We start from the raw sequence: 13,755 nt of genomic DNA on the forward strand, positions 1-13,755 counted from the left end.
TGGCTGCTTGGGGCCTTCGACAGAACAAGCAGCAACTCAGCGGCTATCAAGAGGGAATGGGAGCGAGCCGACATCATGGCGGTGGCAGAGAAGGCCCGGGTATAAACAAACTTACAAAGGCCGCCATTTTCCTTTTGTCGGACATTGAACATTTGTCTGTAAATGTCTCGTAAATCTCTCGTGGATTCGTCGTGAATGTAGAGATTTGTAGATTACAAGCTTTAAAAAATGTTTTAAAAACTGCACAAAATCGTTGTAACGGGAAAATTACTAGTAGCTATGAACTACAAGACTTAGACTTGTAAGCAAAGGAACGCTATTTTGTTTTGAGGAAAATTTCTATTCTTGTCACTCAACGAGCTTGCTCTGATTCTGTGTCATGTAGCGAACTTTTAGTACTAGTAGAAGTGCATGCTGTAGCTTTTATCTAAGTGCAACGTTAGTACATGTACATAATCTTAAAAAAAATAAGTAAAAACAGATCGATCTCAGACAGAAACGCCACCATCTTTTGTTCGTCACAATAACGTTGTTGGCTAATCGATCACTGAATTTTACTACCGATGTGCTTCTAATTCCAGTACTGTACTAATATTTACTTGTACTCAATGATCGGTAACCTTGTATACGAATATTACTTGTATAGTATTACGTATGTATTGTGTATGTAAAAGTTTGAATGCAAGTCGGAAAAATGAAAGATGTTACATACGGTAACGTTTGTTTTTATTTGTGAGTCTTTTCCTGTGGAAAAAAAACGAAAATGCGTTTACTGGGATAAGAATTTGGAGAAGCATTCTTTGCGCGTACAAATTAGTTCTTAGTCATGAATAAAGTCGTTATGCTTTAGAATTAAAATCAACATCGCATGCATTGTTTATGTGTCGCTTTTCCCTGAACTTGAGCCCACTCGTAAATGTGGGGAGGGAGGCTCAAGTACGATGAACATATCCGCGGAGGAATTCATTCGCTGCAGAAAGGTCGACTTTGATTCCGCGAATCTAAGTATAACGGGATGTAAGTAGATTTACAGTAGTGTTTACTCAAAGGGTTGCTTATGAGATTGGAATAGAAAATTTAGCCATGAGGAAAACAGCAACCAAGGTCAACGAGTGCGGAAATTCCAGCCAACCTACTTAACTGTGATAACCGTAAGAGTATTGTACCTTGTAGTCTTGAATTTACCCCCCGTGAAGCAAGATTTAAGGAAGAAAATATGACAGTAGTGGGGTTGATTCATTGACCGAAAGAGCCCGAGATAGATAACAATACGTTCTTAGAGCCGATTGTGAGTGTACTGCTGGAATTGTGGCCAGCACGAAGCCCAAAAATCTTAACTTTTTAGATTACCATACTATGATGCAGTGATATTTGTTGTCATAGACCCAGCGCAAAACAGTCTCCTTGGAACTGCCAAACACGTGACCGAATAAGGTATATTGAACAGGAAGATCTAGATTTCAATTCAAGGTAGAACATATTGTATGAAAGTGCCTTATGATGTCGGTAGGAATCTGTGAAAAATTGTCTCCGGTTGTAAACATGCAGGCTTTACCTAACTCTGGCAGCCTGTATTTCAACTACAAAGTCTACTACTCCATCATCATGTTGGCAGTGGTACATGCAAGGTAAGGTTTATGTATGTCTATATGTCGATGCCTATGGCGCTGATTCCGACGCCGGGATCTTCAAAGAGTCTGCCCCCTATCATGCTCTAGAGCAGGGCAACGCTCGTCTGCCAGCAAGCAAGCCCCTGCCTGGTGACGACACTGCTGTCCCCTATTTCCTTGTTGGCGACGATGCTCTCAGAGGGTGGATATTTTTTTCGGATATTGGAAAATTCACGGTCTAGGAAAGAAACTAAAAAGATAGTCATTTCATTAGCGAGGGTTTTGACATCTTCTCCCTACTGGAGACATGGCCTACGGAGGAAGTTTATTTACCCAACTTTCATCAATTCTCTACTGCAGGGATGAATTCTGCAGAAAGCAAGACGGAATTCTGGCGGTATAATATTTCTATTCAAGAAACAATTTAGCAAATATATTACTAAATTAGATACCAAATCTAAGGATGCCTTATGGCTGAGAACTACTTGAAATTGACAGAGATAATGACAATTTACATCAGCCCTAACAGATCCACAATTCACGCTAACAGAACAAAATTTCCATTCACAGTAGAAACGGCGAGATTATAATTGGAGGGGGCTTCATCGCCCGAGTTAGGGACTTAAAAACCACATTGTTGATGAATGTTAAATTGACAGTATCCCTGAAGACTTTAATTTTGACCAACCTTTACATCGAAATAATATGGTAACCCGCAAGATGCCTGTAGTCATTAAAACAAAATGACACCAGTCAAAACAGTAACCATTAACATCACTAAGAACATTGAACAAGTGTGCAAAGCCAGAAACTATGACGTCATTTTACTCCACGACATCACATCAACACACCGCAGAAGTAAGAAACGCATTCCAAGCTCCAATGTCTGCATGCCAGTACCCTGGTCAGCTAAAACGATGAGGCAGAGTCTGTCAACGATGGTTGCAAATGGAGATACAATAGGGGGAATGATCGAACCGAAGGAATTTGAGAAAATGGTGATTGACAAAGATTCCGTTAAAGGCAGAAAGCACCCTCTCCGCAGAGATCAGAGAAAGAACAAAAGAAGTATATGAGTATCAGGAGGGATAAAGAGTATGAAAAATGGCCACAGATGCCGTCAAAGGCAGGCTTAGTCAATTTGGCGAATATAGAGAAGAGCACAATTTGATTGTTTGACTACAGGTTTTCAAGATCCATGGTGATGATGACACACATCTGGATTAAAGGACGGTTAACAGCCACCGACCTGGACATAACGTTTAATTTATCAGCGATCAACATGGAGAACTTGGGAGCGAACAAGAAATCTGCATGTGAGTTTTTTTTTTATGATTGCGTCCTTCTGTTCTACTTTTTGTTTGAAAATATGGGTTGGGCGGCTGTAGGGAGGTTAGCATAAGAAGAGGTAGAAACAGAAAACAAACAACAGCAAAAACCTAAACCCTAAATGCGAAAATAGTTAATCTTCCCCCAGTGCTGAGCCAACCTTTTTCTATGGGTTGGGCGGCAGTAGGGGTTAGTACAATGTTTGCCACTTTAAAAAAAAGTTTGACCTTTCACATTTCATAAACAATTGATCAATATTCTCAGAAAACTCCATATGGCAACAGCATGATAAGTTACACAAGAATTAGCTAAGAAATAAAACTCGCGTGTGGTTGACGGGCGTGACTTCTGTTGGGAGGTGTGGCTTAACATGGCTATAGTCTATATAAATCCGCCACCAGCGATAATTTCATCATGACAGCCCTGAGAGAGACGACCGCATCATAATGATCCGTTCGAGAGACTGAGCGCCAAAATGACTTCCCCAGAAGACTAGCAGGAGCCTGGAAGCTCGCCAGTAACCAGAACCATCTCGGACACGGTTCCGGAATCACCGCACATCAGGAGCAGGGCCTACGGTACCAGTTTCATTACATTTGTACTTCCCCCGCAGTAAACAGATCCGCAATAAGGTCATCAGTACACCCATTTCTAAAAAAATATTGGGTTTTGCTGAGCGCGGACAGAAAGAGGCCAAAGTGAAGAACATCCACAACAGTCTTCCAGCAAAAAGTGAGTGGAAAACTTGTATTACTCTTGTAGTAATATTTTGCAATGTATTTGCAGTATCTTACCTTTTGCCCAAATGCTTTTCAAATGTGAATTTCGTTAACTGAAAACATGTTCCATTTTTTCCACGACATATTACCGTTTATTCAAAACGTCCGAAATGCTTTGAAGCTAACTTTGTTGTCTATTTCGTTAACTGAAAACAGAATTCAAATTTCACTTTACATTTTTTACCGTTTGTTTCGAAACGTCCAAAATGTTTTAGAAGTGAAATGAGTTGTCTACTTTTCTTTGACGGAAACTTACTTGTGTTATATTCGGTGTATTTTTTTAGATCCGCTATGACTCCCAAAACGGTACAATTGCATTCGAAAGCGCTAATTTTGGTCTCGTTGAATGGGATTGACTGAAAATGAAAATCTAAATGATAGCTTAGACAATGAAGGTATAACCGCTAGTCAGTTGGCTTCGTTGTTGGAAGGTGTAAATTTTGATGATGACAACTTTGATGAAAATGGTTTCGAGAGTCTAGAGGTATTTATGGCACTGTTAGACGGAATTGGTTTTGATGATGAAAACTTTTATTCTAGTTCTGAATACGAAGACAGCAGCCAGACCATAGATGAAAATAACCATGAAAAAGAAGAAGGTTATTGAATCTGTCAAAGAAGAATTCAATAACAAGTATTAGGTATATGAAATAACCCTGAAAGCCTCTCTTAAACATGAAAACATCCGTAGCAGAGAAAATATAATTGACGCTCTGCATGGTGTATTCGAGGCCATGATATCTAGGGCTAGAAAAGGGGTGAACCTCAACACTATCATGAGAATGATTGTCCATTCTGGTCATCATGACAGATATATTTCAACAAAATCTGTACTCAGAGATGAGTTAACGGCTGAACGCATATTGTCTCACATTGAGAGGATTCTCTTAAGTCATGAGACTTTTGTCATCGATGAAAAATTTCTCGTCCAAATTGTTTCCGTCAACTTACCAGTAAAAGGTTCGGGAAGAAATCCCTTTTTAAATTCGGCTGCCGAATTCAGCAAAAGAAGCAATTCGTCATATCCAATAAAGACGATGATGAGTTGTGTTGTTGGCGCGCTTTAGTTGTGGCTAAAGCCAACTGAAGATAGCTAAGCACCCTGAATGGGAGAGTAATAGACGAGATAGGAAGATTCAAGAAATTCTCTCCCGCTTACTGTATAACAATACAGAGGTTCCTCTGGGACCCTGTGCATTTCCTGCCAGACCTGTGTTTTCAAAATCACAAAATCCCAAACAAGAATGGTGTGTAAGCGTATGCAATCAAAGGTTGAAATCTGAAACGTGTAACAAGTTATGCTACAGATTTGAAGAGCACAAATGTTGGGCACGAGGGTGTAAATTCTGTTCTAAAGAGGTAGACATGGATCATTTTTGCTTTATCCAACCATTAGGAAAGAAAACGAACAAGTAGAATAACAAAAAGAATAAAAAGAAGAACAGGTATAGCAAAATAGTAACTCGTCATAAGACAGTAGCGATTCTTCGTCACAATGGGCCGATGAATGTGACATAGGACTTATATAACGTGAAGGTGAATTTGAAGTGACCGAAATCACTTCTAATGAAATAGATAGCTATTAACAAGATTAGAGTAAAGGTGAAACAGACAAAACAGACAAAACAGAAGACGGAGAAGATTCCGAATCTACACCATCTTCACTGTATTTCATCGGCTTTGAATGCACACAGGTCTCCGGAGAACATGTACCTATACTGTGTTTTGTACAGAAGCAAACACAAATTCTGCTATATATTTCAAAGGGGCAGACACAACAAAGAAGTTTTGAAGATGGGTTCTGAGAGAAGAAATGAAACATTCCAATCCGTTTGCCCACTATTTACAAGGGTATGATGGATACTTCATTTTGAAATAATTGATTGATAATGCAATTAATTCCTCCACATGTCTACTCTGCTGGAAAGCGCAAGTGTTTGGAAATCCCTCGCTTGAAGATCAAATTTGTCGATAGTTTCAACTTTTTACTTATGCCGTTAACTAAATTCTCAAAGACTTTTACTTTTGAAGATATGACAATGGTGTGGTTTCCTTATTATTTTTCATCTCTGGAAAATATGTCATATGAGGGTCCATTACCCGATATCAAGTACTATGCCTTGGAAACCATGAGTCCTGAAAACATACAAAAGTGCATTTCATCGGTGACCACAAAAAGCAGGCCAGGAGCGTTATGTGATCAACTTTGAAAGAGATCTGATCGACTACTTGTGATCGATGTTCGCATTTTGGAGCAGGGGTTCACCACATTCCAGAGAACTTTCGAACAAGTAGGGAAGGGGATCAATGGAAAACCATAGAATGTGCCTATATGGTGTGTTCAAACCAGTTCAGGCCCCTAGGATGCGTTACCACGGCTACACAAAATGCCAGGCCCTGATTGGGTGCCACGTAGTATCCTGTTATTATGCTGCTTGGAGGATAAAATTCGCCTGGTAGGAAAGATCATTACCAGAGTAAAAAAAATCGACCAGAATGAGCAAGCGCGAACGACGGGCTTACAACAAATTCGTACGGAGGGCGACGGAAAAACATCGGCGAAAGCAGAAGTCCCGGACTTGGAGTTGTCAACCGATAGGACGAAACAACTACTGAAGCGGGGCCGTCGATTGCAGCTCGGTACATGGAGAGCAGAACCAAGGTGGTGGGTGGACTTCTATCAGGATAAGGGCACGACGTCCTTCACTAACCTAGGCACGCCACGCACCAAACGCCGCAAGTTCTCGGCGAAGTACAATGTGCCACCGACGGGATCGCCAGGAAGGGGCAAACGTTTCTGTGCTATGCTTGCAACAGCACAATCCGTACTCAACCCGTCCGACCTGGCACAGCCAGACCTAATAATCAAGGCGGAGGACGTCATTTGTGAAAAGGCAAAATAAGACCCGGCGCCCGGACCGTCCAAACTTTCCGACAGGGACCTCCTCGCGGGAGGAAGGGAGATGTTCATAAAGCTAGCGAAAGTCTACAATGAAATTCTTGAGACCGGCAAAGTTCCCGAAGGACTAGGGGACTCCGAGATCGCGCTACTCGATAAAGGCAAAGTGAAGCCCGAAGATTCAATGTCCAGTTCAAGGCCAGTGGAGTTGCAGGAGGCGATCTGGAAGGTACTAGTGCATATACTACAAAAATACTGAATGGGGTGGTTACTGAGAAACGGCATGATGTCCCCTTGACAACAAGCCTTCCGATGGGGGATTTTTCATCTTGCAAAATATTTTAGTCATTTCTAAGTTGTTCTTTTTCTTCGACAATTGGTAATATTGATGAAAGGTTTTATCTTTGCTCGAGAGAGGAACATCTATTAATTCAAAAACAAGCATTGTTAAATTGGGCCACGCATAACTAGAGATGTGACTTTATCGATTCTTTCTAGACGCTGCGAGGCGGTACTACCGATCAAAGAGGGACGACCGTGTGAGACGAGATAAGGGGAGGATGACATCCCACAGAGAAGGGATAAGAAAGTGCCAGCGTCTTTTGCAGGTAAATTTTATGCATCAATTCTTAGTAAACGTATAAGATTGTATCACAAAGCGTTACTTGTTATAACCTGGGTATTTTGAATGGTTTCTCATTAGTGTTTTTTGGCAACTGGACTCGTACATATCAGTACGCAGTTAACAATTCCCCTTTTTTGTTACGAAAGGTGCAACGCACTGGAAGGTCGTTGAAGGAAGTGCAGGACAGCTGAAGCGCTACCTGGACGGACAAAAGCAGGACGAGGGCCGGAGGGGATCCTGGACAAGGCGTACATGTCCTCTGAATCTAGCTGGTACCAAGGTCAGGAGGGGTTTACGGTCCGACCGTTGGCTTTGGAAGTCCAAGTCCCTCAGAAAGCTGTAAGACTCCCTAGACAAGGTCTGCCCACAAAGAGGTGCTGCACGGGGGGCCTCAGCCGAGGTGTCTGTCAGGCAGGCAGGCATCGGAGGGCGTCCCCGCGTGGGCAATCAAAAGGCGCAATTATCTACAAAGGTCCTGAAAGCGAAAATTATTCTGTATCTGTGTAAAGACCTGGGCCGTGACCCCAGTGGTGCGGCCAACAAAATTGGACACTACCACGTGATCACATCAATGAGCGGTTTCCATGACCACTGTGACTTGCATTTGTCGTACCTGCAGTACGTTGAGTCGTCGCCGGATGGAGACTAAATTCAGAAGTTACGGATCTTCAGACGATTTAGCGGTCAGGTGTCTCACGCGATCTATGCTAAATGGAGGAATGCTGAGGTGCGAGCCGAATATGATTCTCAGGAAAAGCATGTATATCAAGGACCAAGGTCCTACGTCTTTAGTCGATTCGATCAACTTGGCCGTAGTGTCAAGAACTTTGACTTTCAAAGAGGATGGTACACTACGAAATCTGATCGTTGATGTTCTCTCACGCCCGGCACGAGGATCAGGTTGAGGCACGTCAGTGACCTGCCGAATCTTTAGTTTGAGGATCCCGTCTTGCACGCAATTAGGCGGCTACTGTTGCAGCTCCTGGACGACACGTCGGTCTATCTCGCCAATTTGCTACAGAAGGAGGCAATGGCGGTGGAGAGACACTTTAGCCCAAGTCATCTCGATTCGGCATTGCTCGAGCTAGGTGCCCGGCTAAAGATCAATCTTGGTTTACGTTTGACCTATTGTTTATTCGCCCCATGTTTGTCTGCCTAACACTAGATTCTTAGTCAATGCAAAATAAACCAGTCAAATGTTATAACATGCCTTTGTCCGTTTAAACGCTGTCTCACTCACGTTGGAGTTGATCATCACCCTTGGTATAGACCTTCAGGAGGTGGTCAACCGGGTAGACCTGGTCAACGCTGCACTGTCGACTATATTGTTACAACAGTATAGCTGAATTCCTTCAAACGTTTGTTGAAAGACCAGGCTTTCGTAATTCTCGAAAAATGTAATGAATTGAGAAATAGAAGTAAAACAGACAAGATGACAGATGTGCAAGATGGTCAGGTTTGGAAAGACTTCCAACATGTCGTTGGTCACCCCTTTCTAGCTGAACCAAGAAATTTAGCATTAATACTGATATTCCGGCATACCGCAAGTGTGGTGGCTTTGTTTGACATGGTGTATTTTTTTTGTTTGGCTGTATTCCTTTAGTCTTTTATTGCTTATAACTATTGGAGATTTCTGTGCTGATTTACCCTAATTCTTGCAAGCTTCTCAACGTGCACACAGATTTATGTATTTTTACAAGATGCAGTAAATGTCTTAAGACGTTTACAAGGGCGCGGTTCGGAACTAAGGCCGACTACTGTGGAATTCATATGACGGCTTGGACCTCCGCATGGCCTTTGACCACGTACACTATGCAAAGATGGCTAGTAGAGCAAAAACCATGGTGAAAAATAAAAGATTGGAAGACCAATCTGGAGCAAGATAGTCAGAGCTTTTCAGACTTAGTTAGATTTGATGTAATCGATTCGATCCAAAATCGTCTACTGGGTACAGCCAAACATGTTTGAGAGGTGTGTACTGAATTGTGTATTATCAAAAAAAGGATTTCGACATGATTTTAAGCAGAATTCACGACATGAAGTTTCAACATGATGTAGGTAGAATCCCTCGTAAAATCGCCTCAGGGTTTTAGTTGTTTTACCGCAGATAGATAAAGAACTGGAGATGCGTATATTCTTTGTACTGTTTAATGAGGCAAGTGGATAGTCGCCAATACAACATGTGGTCTAAATTCGTGCATGCTTGCAATTGTCTCCTGTGTACGCGAGTAATCTCGCACGGAGATGTTTGCTGCGTTTTATGGACCGTAGCATTTGAACAAAAATATAATATGCTCCTACACCTACATTCGAAAGAATTTATCAAAGATAATGGACCAGTATATTTTTTTTGGTGCTTAACCTTTGAACGATATGATATAATGTCAGGGAAATGTCAACATAACAACAGAAACATTAAGTCCAAATTTCGAGAATGCAGAAATTTCAACAGATGAGAAGGCCATGGTCAGAACCAGTGTCATGTTTTGCTGCAATGACCAGAAGTTTGCCAACATGACGAACGTCGTGGAAGCCCTCTTCATGGTCAGAGAAGCATAGAGGAGTGTGAACGTGGACACAGTCGGTGACTGCTTCGGCAAGGCCGGTCTGACTACAACATCTGGACGGCAGGTCGGTTCACCGGCTATTAATGGCAGCACCAGAGTATGTGACGCAGGAGGAGTTTGAGGTTTCCATCGACAACTGTCCAAAATACCTTTCTTTTCTTTCCCGAATGTTCAAGTGGCGGTATCATAGTTGCTGCAGAGGAGACCAACCCACACCTCACAGCTGAACAAAAAACATTCAGACTACAACCAGGAGATACTAAACATGTCAAAATCATCGGACTTCACTTAATTAATATATCAAACACAAGAAGCCAACAGAGGACAGAAGTCTTTACCTACAAGACCAGATCCACCTCAACCCCAGAAGTGGAACTAAACACACTTGATTGCTGATGTTAAACGCACACGTGCAGCCTCGTCCAGTACTGGCGACCCGCTTGACGTGAAATTTTTCAAGAAGGTTCGCAAAGCTAAAGGCGCCGCCTCCACCCAGGACGAGTCGTCAGCCGACGAAGAAGAAGAGCTACCCCCATCCGCCGTCTTCTATGAGTGTGAACAGCGCCTTGGATACCATGACAGACTCATAAACCAAGCCACACAGACATAGAAGATTTGGATAAAGATTTACCCGCCCACAATGCCCTGACAAGAATCGTCTTAAATACAGACTACTAAAAGACATGGACCAAATGACCAAGTTCAAGCACACAGGTAGGTGTTTCTTTTAAAGACAAAGTATTACAGAAGAGCTCAGCGTCCACTACCATTTCTGTATAATGTATTCTATATGACTCTTTGATACAAGCTGTATTTGAAAAGAATGTATTTTTTGTCTAAAAGTGTTTAATCATGTGTTTGCATGGCGGTGGTGCCCATCTCCTTAGTTCATGACCCTTGGGCCACACACTATGCATCTGATTATAAGTGATATCAAATGTGTTTCATGAATTATTATTCACTGGTGGTAAAGCCCTGTTGATTTTAAGACCAACATCGGGCAAGATATGGCTGCACGTGAATGGATGGCGTGCGCATCAATTTTCATCTGTTCGCACACAAAAAAAAATTCAGAAATCAGACATTAATTTTTTATCATTTTGTGGAATACCAATTTGAAAGTTGATTCCAAATGCACAGAAGAACTTTTTAAAGAACAAATATGAAGAACCTACATTTTGGTAGTCTCCAAGCAGACCTACGGGTTGGCAAAGACCGTATCCAACAGGCAGAAGGAGTTTTCATAGCCAACCCAAGGTCTGCTACAACTCAAACAGGGCGGAGCATTTCTATTCAATAAAGGTGCCACTGCCCCTCCTCGTTGTAATGCTAACAGCCGTACGAATGTCCGGGGTACTAATCTTTTTATGACCAAGCCCAGTCACCCGCGCACGTCCCAGTGGGAGGTTCGCGCCTTGGTTGAGCCTAGTAAAAAGCTCTCACAATAGCAGTTTCTTTCACCCATCGGCGATGTTTGTGGCATCATGGAAAACCGTTCTAAAAAACATTCGTAGACAATGTTTACTGTTTCGGGTTCAAGCCACTATTACTAGAGATTAACTGCAAGATTACATGGCGGGAATTGCCCTTACAGTTCCGACGTAACTGGTCAAAATTGATCGCATTTTGTGACGATTGAAGCAGTTTTGGTAGCGATCTTCGTAACAGATTGATTTTGAAAAAGAGACCAAGTCTTTTCTGTTGGCAACATTTAGTTTATTTTTCCTGGGAAGTTTAATTTTCGCGGTAGAGCCCTGCCCAAGTGAACGGCCTCTCAGTCGCGGCCTGGAGGTGTCAGCCCGGCATGGCGCCGCACGCCCGTGCGGACAGAGAGTAATAAACTCACTTACAGAATCACAGTTTGATTAGGTAACAATTAGATGTTAATAGCCTTTGTTCAGACCGACTTGTTCCAGACCTTAGATTGCACTATAAGCTCCTTCTTCCAGTTGGATACGGTCTTTGCAATCTATTGGGTCTGGTTGGAGACTAACATTTTGGTACACCATACTCTGTGTTTTCCTTCATTATGAAGGATGAACAAAACCAAACTTTTTTTATTTTTTATTTTTACGCTTGCAACAGTCTTGGGGTCTCCAGATGATATGGTCCATATAATCAAATCAAAGCGGCCTAATGTTGCATATAATGACATTTTTGTCTTCACCTTATCGTTATTTTCAAATCACCGACAGTGCTCAGGAACCATGCGGAAGCAACTGCCCATCAAGTAAGCATATCTTCATCTAATTCTATTACAAACTCTACAAATTCTATTGACTTTATCACAGGCCGACCATAGAACCCTTTTATCAGAGGAGTGCCTGCATGCCTTTTCCGTGCTTATCTTTTTTAATTGTAGCCAGCACGCTGCATTTCACAGTTACACGTTGTTGGTGAATTATTTGTGAAGTTTTATTAGCAATTTTGATTCGATATTCTACATAGCATATAACCTTCATATTAGAGCATAATGTATTTTGTAGCACACCGGAATGCCTGGTTGTGTCGGTATTAGAGACCCCTTGACTAACAGTGAAACAATCCAACAAACTCGTTCCCAAAACCTTTCACAAGAAGACAATTTGCCTTCCAGGTGACGCTATTGGCTGCCATTTTGGCCAATGTTTACCGCCTCCACCCGCCCAGCAAGACGCACCCGCCAACCATGAAGACAAAGACGAATAGAACGCAGAGGACCACGAGAAGGCAGAGGACCACGAGAAGGCAGAGGACCACGAGAAGGCAGAGGACCACGAGAAGGCAGAGGACCACGAGAAGGCAGAGGACCACGAGAACGCAGAGGACCACGAGAACGCAGAGGACCACGAGAAGGCAGAGGACCACGAGAAGGCAGAGGACCACGAGAAGGCAGAGGACCACGAGAAGGCAGAGGACCACGAGAACGCAGAGGACCACGAGAACGCAGAGGGCCACGAGAACGCAGAGGACCACGAGAACGCAGAGGACCACGAGAACGCAGAGGACCACGAGAACGCAGAGGACCACGAGAACGCAGAGGACCACGAGAACGCAGAGGACCACGAGAACGCAGAGGGCCACGAGAACGCAGAGGACCACGAGAACGCAGAGGACCACGAGAACGCAGAGGACCACGAGAACGCAGAGGACCATGAGAACGCAGAGGGCCACGAGAACGCAGACCACCACGAGAACGCAGAGAGGGTCACGAGAACGCAGACCACCACGAGAACGCACAGGGCAACGAGAACGCAGAGGATCACGAGAACGCAGAGGACCACGAGAACGCAGAGGGTCACGAGAACGCAGAGGGTCACGAGAACGCAGAGGACCACGAGAACGCAGAGGATCCCATTTCAGCACCACTAAGCAAGGTGCTTCCTTAATCATATATATGTTCAATAAGGGTTTGCAGTATCTAACTATTAAATGTCTACCGCTCTCCTATATCGTCAACACATATTACAGTCGAATGCAGACCTTTGGGAGTACACCCCCTGGTGACTCGCTTCATGAAAGGCAACTTCGAACTAAGGCAACCGTAACCGAATTACCTTGACTATTTGGGACGTTTGTTGTTTTGATGGTTCTCAAAAAATGGTCGCCGGCAAAATGTCTAAGTTTGAAACAGTTGACTCTTTAAGTAGCAATGCTGGTACTATGGTAGCATAATCGTCGGCAGGGCGCAAGCAATCATTAGCTTTGATGTATACTTTACTTGGAAAATTTTCCTCAGCCACAAGGTTACTCGTATGACATGAATCAAACGTAGTCTGTGAATCATTGTCTTGTGTCATGTGAAATGTTTTTAGCAATAAAGCGCTGCCGTGAAGTCAGTGTTTACCACATGCTAAATGAAACGTTTAGATGTAAAATAAGTTCTGGGGTGTGGGGTGGTCCGAAATAATGAGATGTATTTCGTATACGAGATTAAACTACAAAGTGATGGATAAAGGCGTCGGTG

At 42.9% G+C, this 13,755-nt stretch overlaps 1 protein-coding gene across 1 annotated transcript; it reads left to right on the forward strand.

Annotated features, from left to right (window-relative positions):
• The first annotated feature begins 12,304 nt into the window (after positions 1-12,304).
• LOC136438700 (circumsporozoite protein-like) lies at positions 12,305-13,160 on the forward strand. Its single transcript, XM_066433614.1, has 2 exons — positions 12,305-12,320; positions 12,505-13,160. Exons 1-2 carry the CDS (start codon positions 12,305-12,307, stop codon positions 13,158-13,160), a joined length of 672 nt encoding a protein of 223 aa, XP_066289711.1.
• Positions 13,161-13,755: the final 595 nt, after the last annotated feature.

The sequence above is a fragment of the Branchiostoma lanceolatum genome, chromosome 7 (genome assembly GCF_035083965.1).
Source record: "Branchiostoma lanceolatum isolate klBraLanc5 chromosome 7, klBraLanc5.hap2, whole genome shotgun sequence".
NCBI classification, from domain to species: Eukaryota; Metazoa; Chordata; class Leptocardii; order Amphioxiformes; family Branchiostomatidae; genus Branchiostoma; species Branchiostoma lanceolatum.